Raw genomic sequence first — 15,844 nt, forward strand, 5'->3', positions numbered from 1 at the left:
GCACATTGCATTATAGGAAATGGCACATGCAAATTTTACCTGTAAATATTCCTGGTCATAGATGGAAATGTATTAGTGGTATATTAAATATAATATAAATGTTATATTACTATGCATTAGCATATTTCATATATGAATAAATAACATAATATTATATCATAATGATTATGATGTAATATAATAATATTAATACTGTACATTACATTAAATATATATGTACTGTGTACCATTATATATTATATATAAAAACTTATCCCTATAATATTTCTGTGTTGTTTAAAGAAACCAAAAGTTTAACTGTACCGACATATTGGTTGGATTACTTTCTCCATTTTACTGATTTCTTTTCTTCCTTCTCCTTCTTTCCCTCTTCTTCCTCTTCCTCCTCCTAACAAATACATGGCAAATTCCATGGGCTGGTAGGCTATTCATATGTTGAGCCTCCAGCTGCTCCTGTGCCAGCTGTTCAAGTACCTGTGATTTTTTTTTTTAGTCAAGGGATTTCTAAGTCAACCACTTTAAGGGAAGTGTCATTGGTACTTCAGCAGTGGCCTGCCTTTTAAATTTGGAAACTCAATCCCTGTAATGTCCTATTGAAGTGGACAGTTCTTTGGAAAGTCAGTTGGATGGTGTTTTGCTGGGGCAAAACATGTGAAGGAACATTTTGCTGAAGTGAAGAGAGGATGTCCTGCTAAAGCAAACACGTGAAAGGGCACATGATGATTCTTTGATAACAACGCTCCTGTGTTGGTCGGCATTACGTTGTATAGTTGAGCTGCATTTGTTGGGATTCCATAGAGAGAGATGCACCAAAAGACTTATGGTCATATGCTGCAGTTTGTTGCTGCTTCCATGGACTCGGGCTGATTGGATGCATGTGCTGAGGCAAGATCCATACTGAGGCGAGGCACATGGAGGACAGGTGACATTTGGAGGGTATAAATAAGACTCCATGGGGTGATGGAGACAGAGCTCGGCTTGCTGGTACAGCTAGCTTTGTAGTGCTTGTGGGTCTTGTGTCTTTGCTGATCTTTGCTTCCATGAGGGAGGCACAGCTGAGAACTTCTTGTGTTCCTGTTGGTTCATCTTGCTGACTAGAGCTAAGGCTGAAGCCTGGCTGTCTCTGCTAGGTCGTGTCACTGCTGTTGCTAACCCTACTAAACTGGACGGCTGGTGTATCCGTGAAATGTTTGCAAGTGGATTGAGCCACCACTGCCTGCTGACCTGTAAACGGAACTGCAGATTTCCAGACAACACAGATGGGAGCTGCTCCAAAGAATCTTTCTAAACAGGCCCGCTTCCCCCATATCCTTTCTATTCCACTACCTCTGCTGCTGGTGGGTTACAAGGAAGGTTAAAGAGTTTAAGAACCATCACCAAAAAGTAGAATTTGAAAAAAATTAGTTATATCCTTATGTTGTTTTTAAAACAAAATCCCAAATGTTCTATTTTACTAAGTGAAGACTCAGGAGCCATACACTGTGATAAAAGCCTGTTAGCTCAGAGAGGCAGAGAAAGCACCTAGATGACCTTCCTCCTCATCCAATATTTCAGAAGGAGAAAAACCATTTCTCTTTCTCTACTCAGTCTTAAAAGCCCTCCAAATGGAATGTCCTTTCTTTCTACTTCCTGTGCATCTTTTTATCTATCCTCCGGACTTTCTCTCACTCTCTATGGATTGTTTCCTAGGATCACTCCCTGTCAACTGGTTGCCTGCTCCATCTGCCTCTTGACCTATAGTTGACTTTATTCACTCTTGTTTACAATAAACAGAAAGCTCTTACATTAAAGGTGTATGCTAGGCCTGAGCCACATCACAATTAGGAACAGATTTTCCAGTAAACAATCTCAGAGTTCATAGTGTGGTCAAATATTCTGCAACATTCCCTCCCCGTTTTTTGTCTTAAGTAAAAGACTTTCTCTAACATCAATGAGCTATATACTATCTGGTATAAGAACTGCATTCACACTTTCTGGTCTATTGACTCTTTATAATACCAGTGAACTACATACTATCTGGTGGTATAAGAACACAGTCACAATGTCTAGTCCATTTGCATTTGGCAACTTTGGAGAAAGTACTCTACTGTCCTATCTTGGTGAGTCCAAAAGTTCTGTACCCAACTTTCTATCATAACTTGCATTTATAGACATAAAAAGATCTTTTTAGACCTAAAAACAGTTTCTTAAATCCTAAACAATGTAAGCTTAGTTGGGAGACCATAACTATCTAACCTTCAACCTCATCAAAGACCTGAGAAGCATAAATATTACCTGAGTAAACAGGAAGTAGAGAGCAAAGTTCCAAAACTATAGAAATGACAGAGACTGTTGCTTCCTGGACAGTCACCCAAGATTCCTCTGCAACGTTGGAGCATACATCTTCTCAGCTTATTGCCCAGAATATCTGACAGATTTTTCTGTGAAGCAGGAATTATAAAGGACTTGCCTACCCTGTTCTGGCAGAGTTCAGCAGTCAACTTTCTTTGTGTCCTGCTTGTCTACAGCTTGGAGAGCAGCATACTGTCAGCAGTTGAGCCAAGGGTAGTCCCCACCCCCAACCCCCAACCTCAGTGGCTAGCTTTGCCACATTTGAAGCAAAGTTCAAGACTCTAGAAGCTGAATATTTACTTCCTGAAGAGGCCAAGCTGGGTGCCGATATTTTGGTGAAATCATTGTTACATCTGCTCCTGTGTCTATTAGCCCTCAATTTCAACGTCATTCATTTGTATAAATGTGACCATTCACATCAGTTTGACAAAATACCTATTTTTGGTCTCTTCTGAATGTTTTGTTTTATCTACTAAAGCTGTTCTTTCCTTGATTACATCTATAGCACTGTTGCTTTTAACAGCAGACATTAAATCTTTTAATTGCTCTATGGTTAAGTTTCTCTGACAGGGAACGATTGGATTGGATTGGATATCCAGGTCTGCAGGAGTCCCCCCCCCCAGTGCATTTCCTTGCCTATTCTTCATTGATCTGCAAATGTTTCTGTCGTGTCAGTCTCCTACAAACTCAGCAGTTGACTGCGCTGAGCTGTTTGCAGTTGGAAGCTGATCTTTAGGTGACATTTTTCAACTTGGTGACAATCATGGCGACAATCATGGTGACAATCATGGCTAGGTAGAATACTTGCTTCTTTTTTTGTTTGTTTTTTTTTTCTTTTTAATTTTAAATTTTTTATAAAGAAAAAATTAATTGGGACTGGCTTACAGTTCCAAGGTTTAGTCCATTATCATGGTGGGAAGCATGACAGCATGCAGGCAGATATGCTGCTGGAGGAGCCAAGAGTTCTACATCTTGATGGAAGGCAGCTAGGAGTCTGTCCAACTGGTCAGAGCTTGAGCGTAGAGTCCTCAAAGCCCACCGCCACAGTGACGTACTTCTTTCAGTAAGGCCACACCTACTCCAACAGGGCCTCACCTCCTAATGTGCCATTCCCTGTGGGTCAAACATTCAGACACATGAGTCTACGAGGGCCAAAGCTATTTAAACCACCACAATGTACTGCCTGGCCCCCAAAGGCTTGTAGATATAACACAATGCAGAATGCGTTAGTCTGACTTCAGAAGTCCCCATAGTCTATAATAGTCTCAACAATGTTTAAATGTCCAAAGTTCAGAGATCCATGCAATCTCTTAACTGTAATCCTCTATGAAACCAAAATAAAAGAGCAGATCACATACGTCCAACATCACAGGATATATATTACCATTCTGAGACATCATAGTGAGGAAATACTGGGCTGCAAACTCTGTATCTCCATGTCTGATGTCCAATTCCTTTCAGCTTTGTAAACTGCAACACATTTTTTTTCTTGGTCTGGTTCCACTCTCTGCTTGCAGCTTTCCTCCATAGGTATCCCCTGGCTCTGGGATCTCTAACATCTTAGGGTCTCCAAGACAACCTCAACGTCACAGCTTCTTGTTCCAATATCTGGGATCCAAATATGATCTTCTGTGCTCCTCCAAATGGCTTTGGTCATTTCTGCAGCACTGCCCTCTGTAGCACTCTGGGTTCTGATTGACTCCACTCCACTGCTGCTGCTCTTTGTAGTGATCATTCCACGGTACTGGTATCTCCAGTACACTGGGGTCTTCCACTGCAAGTAGGCTTTACTTTCACCAATAGCCTCTCATAGGCTTTCTTCATGGTGCCAAGCCTCAACTTCTTTGTATAACCACTTCTGTTCTGGGCCTTCAAGTGCCACTGAGGCTGTTCCTTCACCAATAACCTTCCCTGGCCTCTCACAATGCCAAGGCTCAGCTGCTCTCCATGGGTTCTTCATGACTTCAAATCCAGTATGGCCTGGGTGATTCTTACACATTGCAAGTATGGTTGCCAGCACGATGTCTCTCTCTGGAACACAGCTTCTTCGTTCTCCCTGAATACACTTCCTAGATTTGACTTTAGAGATGCTGGTCTCTCCTTAATCATTACTAATTTCTTAACTCCAGCTAATCAGCATCATCAATAATCCTGTAATCCCTTCTATTCTGGACTCTAAAGCTAGAGCCACATGGCCAGAGCTGCCAAGTTTGACTGCTTGCTGGGGCTGGAACCTGGTTCCCTCGTTCTATTACATCTTGACCAGCTTTCTGTTCTCAGTGGTTTAGCTTATTGTCTAAGCTTTGCTGTCTTGGAACTTGCTTTACAGACTTGACTGACTTTGAACTCAGATATGCAGACCTCTGTCTCCTGAGTCCTGGGACTAAAGGCATGTACTACAATGCTTGGACCTAAGCTTCTCTTAATTCCTTCTCATTACAGATCTTTATAAGCATAGCCACTATGCATCAAGTCCTGGATTAAAGGCAGTCTTGTATTTGGACAATTGGCTCTGTCTGGGGTTGTTTTTGATGACATATATCAATACCTTCCCTAGGAGAATCTACCATTTCACCCCTTCTTTCATCATGGACTGTGTCTGTGATTGCAGGAATATTAATCTGAGTACCCCACTGTTGTAAAAGATCCCTTCCCCATAAATTTATGGAAATGTCATCTGCATAAGGTCTTAACTTTCCTATTTGACTTTCTGGTCCCACACATTTAACCCACCACACACTGTCTACAGCAGCATTAAATCTCCAATGCTGAGTGGACATTTTTTGGTCTACATGTTATTCCTTGGCCCACAAGAGGCAAACAGCTCATACATTTTGCTGTGGGGCCTCGAGCTAGGCGCCCCCCCCCATTTCATTTCCTGATGGCAAGAAATTGCCTTAGATATCTTTTTCAGACCTACACTCCTAGTCCAATGGAAACCTTGACACATCATCTGCATACCCTTGGAAAGCCTAGGCCTTCTTCCTGGTTTATATTTAGAAAAAAAAAACTTTGCCCCTAGAGCTGCCTTGTTCACAATTTTGTTGCAAATGATGGTGTTTCCCACAATTAAAGTACAGGGCATTTTGAGATCTGAGATCTTTGGTGGTTTTGTCACAGTCTATTTGCAATGAGCATATTTCCTGCAATTGAAGAACCAGACATTTTGATATCAGAGACTTGTAGCCATAGCTTGACCTATGATATTAGTATGGGACCCATTAGACCAAATATTGGTCGTATCCCTTATCTACTCATCTAGGTGCTGCTTATGCCTTTAATTGTCTAATAACTTTTTACATTTAGCTTTAATATTTTATACTCTGATGTCTCTATTAACACTTTTCTTTCATCAGGATCCCATACAGTTTTGTTTACAGCTAAAACTCATCTCTGTAAAAAAAAAAATCAGTGAAGACTTCTCCAGAGCCTTGTATAATCTTTGTAAATGAGGTGGATCTTTTCTCAGCCTCCTCAACTTTGTCTGAAGCTCTTAGAGCTGCTAAAGGACATTGTTCTATAGTAGTATCATCAATTTGAATCTGCTCTTGTAGATCACAGTCCTGCCCTTCACCTAGCAGCTGGCCTTTGACTATATTCATTCCCCTTGCTCTACTGTTCAATATTCACAGTTTCTTCCCTCCACCATGTTAACCACTGTAACTGTGGACTGGCCTCTAGTACAGCTATCACCAATCCCTTCCAGCCTTGAGGAATAATTCTGTTTTGAGTAGCCCAATTATCTAGAACTTGTTTCACATAAGTCTTGTGCATCCCATATAAGACCAAGGCCCTTTTAAAACACCTTAGATTTATCATTTGTAGAGGACTCCATCCTATTTCATCATAACCTTGTTCCACACCATTAGCAGGCACATGGTGTGTGACCACTGGGAAAGCTGATAGTGTTTTAGTAACCCAGGGCCACCCCTTCTCCCACTCTGGCAGCATGGTTGGTTTGATATTAACTCTGTTTTGAAACATTCTCCCACTGTTTCAGCTTTTTTTCCTGATCTGATTGCTCTTACAGTTACAGTTTCTTTCCCTCTAGCCTTCTGTGGGGAACTGTGTTTTCCCTTCTGTTTGTTTTTTTACTCAGTTTTGTTCTCTTCAGATTCTCCCGAGTGCTTCCACGTTCATCCAAAATTTCTCCATTTGCACAGTCAACTCTGTAACCTTTTCAGAAAGGAGAAAGCAGAGTGAACTCCTTTGTTTTCCCATTTCAGCCTTTTATCCCCCTCTCAGGTCCCTACATTTCCACCTGCAATTTTTCCAATTGCATAACCATTGTCTGTGTCTTTTTTGAAACAGAATATAGGAAGAAGAAAAAGAAGAAAAATCAGAAAATCCTAACTGGGAGGAATCCAGGGGATATTCTAGCAGTAGCACCCACATTAAAAAATTTGCTGGTCTCTTGAAAAGAAATATCCATTCCTTATCCCCTGCTATCTCCTCTATGGTATTTTAAATCAAATCTTCTGTCCTTCCTAGCCCCACGTCTGGGCATCACTTATAGCATTCTTTTGCTACTTTGTGGGTTCTTCTTTCTTCTACCCTTCTCCACCATTTTTCTATTCTTTCAGCCTCTTAATATTAGATAAGAGAGAAAAAAAGGATAGAAAGGAAAGGGAAGGAAAGAGATCCTTGAATAAAGTCAGGGACCAGAAAGGGATGACATTATTGTTAAACTATTTCCTGCTGATTAGGGCCACGGAGTTCCTTGGGGCAAGTTTGATTTTTGCTGTCAGGATATTCAATTTCTTCTTTGCACACAATTACTTAATAAATCACAACCAACAACCTTGCTTTAAGCTCCAGGTGGATTGCACTACTAGCCCTTTCCACATTCCCTCAGATCTGAGGATGAAAGACACACACACACACACACACACACACACACACACACACACACCCTTGTCTTGATATGCTTTAGCTCAATGGCTTGGCTTTTCTAAGCCTCTCTTGGCTGCCAGCCCTTCTCTTCACTCCCAGCTCAACACCTCTACCTTTTCCCTCAGCTCAGTTGCTCAGTTACCCTTAGTCCTAGGTCAAAACCCTAAATCTCCCCTCAGCTTAATTATGTTTCTAATCTCCTGTCTGCTACCCCAGGCCCAGTCAGAGAAGTGGCCAATGGCTACTCCACCATAGATCTCACATGGCAGGTGCCTCCTTCTCTCTCCAAAGCATGGCAAACCTTTTTCTCCTTTCCTGTGTCTGCTAGTCTGCCTATGGGGAAAACTGGAAGTCCTGCCTATTCTGCCCAGATCATTGGCCACTAGCATCTTTATTGATCTATCAAGAACCATTTGGGAAACAGGACCTTCAGTGTTCACATGCAGATTCCTAATCAAAACATCGGAATTTTCCCCTACATTCAGGGGCCAAGCATTTATGTACCCTCTAAAAAGTCCCCAGAGTTCCAAACGTCACATAATCACAGAAACTATCTGCAGCTGGCAAAATCACGCCCCTGCTAGAGAACGAGGCAAATCGTAGTCAGTTGCTGTGGACAATCTGAAGCAGCCCCATGTCCCACACCTGGGTTTAAAAAGAAAGTTAGTTTTATAATATTTCTGTTTTTTTTAAAAAGAGAAACCAAAACTCCAAAGTTGTCACTACAAATCCTACTTGTATAACTAAAGAGATGGCTAGCAGTGATCCCCTCCCTATCATCTTTAAATGTCAAGTAGGCCATCTCTGTGCCCATTCATGATGACAGTGGTTCCATAATGTACCATCTGTGTGTGTGGCCATTGCAGGGGCAGAGTAGGGTCACTAGAGCAGCCAACTAGATTTTGTGAAACCAGTAGATTTTCTTGGAACACATGGGAATAGAATAAGAGACCTTTTTTTCTTTTCTTTTCTTTTTCTTTCTTTTTTTCTTTTTTTTGTTCTTGAGCAGCTTAGAAAGAAACCTATGTACTGTGTGCAGCCATCCAGCTGGCTCCCGATGAGACAGAAATAATAAAACATTCTGTTCTTAATTGATATGATGGTAGCTATTTGTGGGATACAGTGCAGCAGCTTTGCAAAATTTTAATAACAATATACAAGTTATTGGCATATCCATGTCCTCCAATATTGGTTTTTCTTTTCCTGTGTAAGAACATGTAATGGTCTTGGTATGTATGCATGTTTTTATACACTCACAGGTGTGGAGGCTTGAAGTTGACATCATGCGTCTTTCTTGATCAATCTCTGAACCTTACAGCTTACCAATTCTGTCTAATCTAGCCAGCTGATGTCTAGTCCTGGGGGTCTCCATCTCTTCCTCCCAAGTACTGGGATTATGGTTGGTTACCTTTCTTGCCTGACTTGTTGCTGTTGTTATTGTTGTTGTTTTTAGATAGGTTTTCTCTGTGTATCCCTGGCTGTCCTGGAATTCTAGAACTCACTCTGTAGATTAAGCTGACTTTGAACTCAGAGATCCACCTGCCTCTGTTTCCTGAGTTCTGGGAACTTTGATCTTCATGCTTGTTGAGCGAATTCTCTATCTATTGAGCTTCACCCAGTCCTATCATTTATTTTTAATGAGATATTGGAAATCAACCCTCATAGCTGGTTTTTAGTGACTACCCATGTGACCTCAGACAGGTTCCTGACCCTCTTGGAACTTCCATGTTTTCTAAACATTGATTGTGAGCCAATACAGTGGCTTTCAAATGTTTCTTTTTCCCATTCTTGGTGGTAAGCCTTAATGAAAAAATCCCCAATATATGAATAATCACAAACAGCAAGGGTCTCTGAGTAGATGGTGGTAGAAGTGACAAATACTAGTTCTACTATCCCCGGCAGTGGCCAAGAGGGAAGCATGATACGGAGCCATTTTATGCACAAGACAGAGCCTTACCAGGGGGTGACCCACAGACATTGGATATTAGTGAAATCTGCTTACAAAATAAGACTCAGCTTCTAAGACAGAATCAGGCCAATGTAGTGTAGTCCTGGGCCACGTGATAAGTTATTTCTATAGTTACTAACAAAAGATGCTTATGGAGGCAAACAGATCATGTAACTCAGGGCAAAAGTTACCCTTGCCACGAGGTGAGGTAGTGGTGGTGGTGCCTTAGTTGGTAATGTGTTTTCCGTACAAACATGAGGTTCTGAGTTCAGATCCTCAGCACTCATGTAAAAAAATCTGTGTATGCCCCGGTAACTCCCAGAGCCCACGGGCCAGCCTATCTAGCCAATAAATGGGTGATATGTTGATTCAGTGAGAGACCAGGTCTCAAAGAAATACAATGGGAGAAAGTGATTAAGGGATGTTATTTTGACATTGATGTCTGGCCTCCACGCATGCATGTGTATTCACACGTGCATTCCCTACTTCCACCCCCAAGAAAAGTATCTCTCTGGAAAGTTGGTTCTCCATGGTACAACTAATACAACACTCTCTCCTCCAACACACTCTACATTGACGTGCAATCGAGAATCTCACAGAAAGAGGCTTTACAAAGGTCTTGGGCAGAGCCAGCGTATCCCATCCCTTGGCTCCCTGAGCATTTCCAATGCTTGTTCTTGTTCCCAGGTGAGTTTGAGGCGGGCAGCATAACTTCTATCTTCAGCAACCGAGCTGTGGTGAAGTATAGCCGGCTGCAGGATGTGCTGCATGGCTGCTCCTGGAAGATCAATAACAAGTTGGACGGGACATACCTGCCGCTGCCGGTAGACAAGATCATCCAGCGCACAAAAAACATGATAAACAAGATAGTTCAGTACAGCCTGATCGAGGGGAACTGTGAGCACTTCGTCAATGACCTCAGATACGGTGTGCCCAGGAGCCAACAGGTATGTCCCCGAGTGTCCCCAGGGGCTCCTCACTGCCTGCCAAGCTTATCCAAGATGGCCAGACAAAGCTTGGTAGGCACAGGTTCCAGATGCTGTTCGTTGTGCTGTGCTAATGATGTGAAGAAGCACTACACCATCAGGAACATCACCCACTGGCAGCTCAGCTCTTGACCAGGGGTAGCCTCCTTCAGTTGCTTTCCTCCGAAGCTCCTCCTTGCTTTACAAAATGGGTATAGGCCAGGGTAGATACTTGGCTGTCAGAGCTGAGAAGCTGTAACCTGTGGACCATGATGGGTGTGAAGACAGAGTTTTTCCTCCCTGGCCCCAGGCTCCCAGAATAACAACTCGAGACTTATATTTATCTACAGATCCTTAGGCCATAAGCTTTAGCTGTTGTTCCCTGGTTAGATCACAACTTAATATCTCATTTATTCTAATCTAACTTCTGCCACGTGGCTGGTGGTCTCTGCTCAGCTCCCATGCTCCTGACTTCCCTCATCCATCCTTCTGAATCCTCCCATCTTGGCTATGTCCCAGAATTCAGTCTCCCTACCAACCCCACCTTCTCTTTCCTGCCTAAGCTTATAGGCCAATCAGCATTTTATTGGCAGGTGCTGTATCCATATAGTACAAAAGAGATGATTCTGTACAATCAGTGCTATGTATTATTATTTTAAAAGTTGAATTAGTATCTGACTCTGCTAAGGTTCTTAGTCTTTCTCAAAGCCATTAATCAGATCACTGAGCTGGCAATTCCTGTCCACCGATCCTCTGTTGGGCCAACTGGTGGCTGTGTTCTATGTGTTGAGCATAGATGTGCCACTTGCCAACTCTTGTCTCATCTCCTGCCTGGTTCACACTGTGCTGGGCACAGATATGCCATGTTCCAACTCTTGTCACATTACCTTCCTGGCTCACCCTGAATTTGGCTCTGTAACCCTCCTCCTGCCCCACTGGCCCCAGACAGGGCAATGATAAATATATAACACATGTGAAAGAGCCCTGAAGCCTAAATATTGTAGCATTTTAAACTGTTCTCATTAATAGTTGACCCTTAATAAAAAACATTATGAATAGAAGAAATGTGCAATATATATATATATATATATATATATATATATATTCCCCAAGTTATAAAGGTGAGACATCATTTTGTGTTTTTGCCTGTCCTGAGATTTTTATCTTATCTGCAGACAGTGGGGCCCAATCTCCCTATTATTCACCTCTCAGCAGCAAGCCCTTCCCCCGGACTCCCTTTATCCACTCTGTTTTCCACACCCTCCTCCTCTCTACTTTGTACCTTCTGCTTGCCTGTGCTCTGTTCTTGTGAGGCTTTGTGCTAGAAGCTTGGTGGGCTCCAGTATGAAAGATCTCCCAATCCCATGAGTGCTTGTTGAGGAGTCATAAGACATGAGCTGAGCATGAATATTAATTTATGTGCAGTTGTGCCCAAGTGAGTTCCACTCCCTGGCTCTCAGAATCCCTTTTTGTTCAATGGCTGCAGCCTATCCCATGGGGCCTTTGCCTCATATATAGTACGTGTGAGGCAGACCTTATGATGAATAGCTTCCAGGAAAGAAAAGCTAGAGGCTTCATGACCTGGGGAAAGAAAGACTGTCCTTCTTTGGGTGCCTGTCTTCAGATGCCCCTTTGCTGAAAGCTTTAGAGATTTGGTAGATGTAGGATAATACAGGTCATCTCCTTCCTTAGGAACCTACTCCAGTTAGATTGGATCCTGAAAAGGAAGAGAGGGGAAAGGAGCAAGAAGAGTGCCAGCCTGCAACTGGTACCTACTATATCATGAACCACTGTGCTTTGCAGGTGGAGCACGTCCTGGTGGAGGGAGCGAAGGCTGCAGGAGCTGTCCTCTCAGCAGTAGTAGATAGCATAAGACCCAAACCCATAACTGCTTGAAGGTGCTGCGAATTCCAAGCGGAGGAAGAGCTACCAGCAGCTGCGGAGCGAAGACTGCCTTTCTTCCTCCTTGCCTTTCTCACTCAGTGGCCCTGTTAAACAAGATTGTGAGTTTCTGGAAAACTGGAATGTGTTTTGTTACTTCCTCTGGCATCCGTCTACTGTGGCTGATGTGGACCCTGACACCATCAGCATGGGAGGACCTGATATCTGCTATGAGTCTTGTATGTGTCAGGCCCTGTTGGAGCCGTTTCATGTATTTATTTAATTTTAATCCTTTGCTTGTTCCTCAGGCCAGCTTTACTCTGTGGAACTGGGAAACCATCAGAAACATTCAACATTCTGGAAACCTCCTTAGAACATTTCCAGTAATGAAGAGCTCCCCCCAGGAACCCTTCCTATTGTTCTCAATTGTCTCTACCTTCTTCCGTTTATCTCAGTCTTGCCTTTTCAGACTCACTGTGTGGTTAGGGGGAGGAGGGGTGGAGAGGGCATCAAGGAAAGCTGCTGCTTTAGGGCCAGCTGTACCTTGATCTGGCTGGAGGGGTGGCTCAGTGGTTATGTGCACTTGCTACTCTTTAGAGGACCTAGGTTTGGTTCCCGGGACCCGTGTTGGTAACTCACAACAGCTTGTAGCTCTAATGTTATCCTCTGGCCTCTGTGAGCACAGCACTCATGTGCACATACCCACATACAGACACACATACATATACATGCTTAAAGATGGGAAAAAATTGCCAGGTGGTGGTGGTGCTGGCATTGGTGCACATCTTTAATCCCAGCACTTGGGAGGCTGAGGCAGGCAGATCTCTGAGTCTGAGGCCAGCTTTGTCTGTAGAGTGTGTTCCAGAACAGTCAGGGTAGCACAGAAAACCCTGTCTTGACAAAAAACAAAAAGAATCTAACAAACCAATTTTTATTATACGTCACTTCTTTAACAACCACAGCTGGACTCAGCATCATCCTGGACATACTTCTGTGCCAGACAAACCACTCCATAATCTTTTAATTCAGCTTCACCCAGCTTCTCAGGACATGGTCAGAATGAAGCCAGATCCTTGTTCCAAATAACACACAAATGGCCCCCAGCTCAGTTCCTGATCAAGTCCTTCTTTCTCTTTGAAACCCCAGGGACTGGGCATTTCTCTCCGTATTCTTTTCCACGATCCCACAAGAATTGTCCACTAGGCTCTACTTTCTAACCCCAACTTCCAGCTCTTCCACATTCCAGCCTCAAAACAGTACCAGAAGAGGAAAAAAACCACATGGGTGAGGCTCATTACAGCAGTGACCTCATGTCTTAGAACCGATTTTTGTCTTAGGGTCTGTCTTTGTTGCTATGATAAAATACTCAGACGAAAGCAACTCAGAGGAGAAAGGATTTATTTACTTAGTTCACAATTCAGGGTTGTGGTCCATCAGGGCGAGGAAGCCATGTGGCAGGAACTGGAGGAGGTGGGCACATTATGTCTGTGGCCAGAATAAAGGAGCAGTGAGTGAGTGCATGGCTGCTGCTGGAAAGTTCCCCTTTCTTTATTCAGCCCAAGGCCAGACCATGAAATGGTGCTATCAGAATGAAGTCAGAATGAAACCAACCAGGGTTCGCTTCAGTGAACCCAGCTAAGAACATCTAGCCATGCTTGGAGGCCCGTCTCCTAGGTGATTCTAGAGTTTAAGTTGACAATTGACCCTGACTATCACATGTATCAATGTCATTCTTTACTGTTTAAAATTTTTGAATTTATGCTGGGTGTTGGTGGCATGTGCCCCTAATCCCAGCACTTTGGAGGCAGAGGCAGGCAGATCTCTGAACTATAGAGCAAGTTCCAGGATAGCCAAGGGTACGTAACACAGAAAAATCTGAAATTTCCATTCTGACTGATTTAAGATGAATACTTAAATCAATATAAGTCAAGTGTGTGGATGAAGGGATGATTTTGATGGAAGGTCTGAAACTGTTTCCATGGATCTTACTCTGTGGAGAGCTGAAGTCACCCCAAGGAACTAGAGATGGTTTCTCCCATGGCTCTGGAAATGCCTGGGAATATGGAGGAAGTGGAAGGCATGCATTATGAGCAAGATGGAAGCCTCAAGGTGTTTAGATTGCTTGCTTAGGGGCTGTTTTTCCTGTTGGGAGGAAACAGACACAATGAACCACCTTGGTTTTTATCCTTTAACCCTTTCTCAATAACCCAAACTTGATGTCTCACTCTTTGTTGGAATTTCCTTTCCCCAACAACCTATGCATTCTGTGCATAGCCTTTCTGGATGTTTGTAGTCAGGCAAACCCGCATTTCTGCTCATCATGACTGCCATGAAGCCAGTATACCTGGTTCCCTTTCCCTGTCTCCCTGACACCTGGAAGATCAGCTGAACTCCCAATAATTCTCATTTTAGTCTCTTAGCTCAAAATATTGTCTGTGTCAAGACTTCCTTTGAGGCAGAGCCTAAACACCAGGCCTTTATGAGCACACTTCCTTTAGCTTTAAATGAACAGTCATGTTTTAGTGGACTCTTTAATGATTCTGAACTCTTGGACCATTTGATATCTAGCAAGCAAACAGCTCCCCTACAGTAGTTTAGTAACTCTTAATAGTGAACTCACCTACCTCTCGCTCACTGGTTCTCTGGTATGAACTCCATGGGTAAAATATATCAGAAATTATGTTCCCTCATCCATTAAAACCATTTTTGAGGTGTGTCAAATTCCATGTGCTGGCTAATTGCATATTTGTCAGCCTTTAAGGATCAAAAAACTTGTAGCAATTTCTATATCATAGACTAGAAGTTGAGATGTCTGCTTTGAGTGAGTCCTGTCATGGCACCACTCTGAGTGGGCAAGTGTCCTCTGTTAACAGCAGGAGGGCAAGGGGAGTAGGAGGGTCTAAGGGAAAGAGAACTGAATTCGATCTGAGATTCTGAATTCGCTTCTGAGATTCAACATTGGAGGGTGAGGAGGGTACAGTGGTGGTGATGGTTTACTTGGCATGGCCTGTGAGAGTGATAACATGGGTCAACCTAGATGTTTTACCTAATGTAGACAGGCTGACTTTAGGAGGCAATGTTGCAGAGGTTGTTATAGCCATGGGGATGTGGTTTTGCTAGAAGAAGGAGAAAGGTACTAGAGAATGTCAGGCATGCCATGTGCGAATGTGTGTGTGTGTGTGTGTGTGTGTGTGTGTGTGTGTGTGTGTCTGTGTACATGTGTCTACTTCTATGAGCACTGAAGCCAGAGGAGGACTTTGAGTGTCCTACTTTATCACTTTGTTCAGACAATCTCTTGGTGGATTTGGAGCTGGGCTGGCAGTCAGCTGGCCTCAGCAAGTCTCCTGTCTCCACCCCTGATATTCAAGGATGGGATTACAGGTGTGTAGGACCAACTTTTTACATGGGTGCTGGGGATTTGAACTCAGGACCTCAAGCAGGCACAGCAAACACTATCACCTACTCAACCCTTAGTCTCAGGCATGCTGATTGCTAGAGGGGAAGACCACAGAATAAAGGGCCAGAGAGGACCCTTTGTGAAAATAGGAACAGAGACAAGCTGTCCTCTCAGTTTATTTCTCTCATAACTATGCCTTGATATTGTAAAGCTTTGTTATCAGTTGTGCTTGGGGAGTAAAGGGGGAGGAGTCAGGATCCATAATTTATAGACACCAAGAAGTTGTAGGCTCGGGGCACAAGCAATGCTGTTTATGTAGAATGTTCCTAGGGAGATGTACAAACCACCTATAGAGGGACACATTGACAGATCAAAGTGAAGTTCTATCACATTCCAACCAGGATTTCCTTATAGGGTTTCCTTACAGAG

General features: G+C 43.1%; 1 protein-coding gene across 4 annotated transcripts in view; it reads left to right on the forward strand.

The window, feature by feature from the left end:
* Plaat5 (phospholipase A and acyltransferase 5) overlaps positions 1–12,425 on the forward strand; it is a 31,048-nt gene extending 18,623 nt beyond the window's left edge. For 2 of the 4 annotated variants that reach the window (XR_005503405.2, XR_010066088.1), the window contains exons 5-7: positions 9,860–10,119; positions 11,941–12,140; positions 12,327–12,425. Coding sequence is in view for 2 of the 4 variants with exons in the window: in XM_006230768.5 (XP_006230830.1) it covers positions 9,860–10,119; positions 11,941–12,033 (353 nt within the window). In the remaining 2 variants the exon portion in view is untranslated. Of the gene's footprint in view, positions 1–9,859; positions 10,120–11,940; positions 12,157–12,326 lie in introns of those variants that run through there. The other 2 variants (XM_006230768.5, NM_001039007.1) reach the window with 1 other exon arrangement.
* Positions 12,426–15,844: the final 3,419 nt, after the last annotated feature.

Source organism: Rattus norvegicus, chromosome 1, assembly GCF_036323735.1.
Source record: "Rattus norvegicus strain BN/NHsdMcwi chromosome 1, GRCr8, whole genome shotgun sequence".
Classification (NCBI taxonomy): Eukaryota; Metazoa; Chordata; class Mammalia; order Rodentia; family Muridae; genus Rattus; species Rattus norvegicus.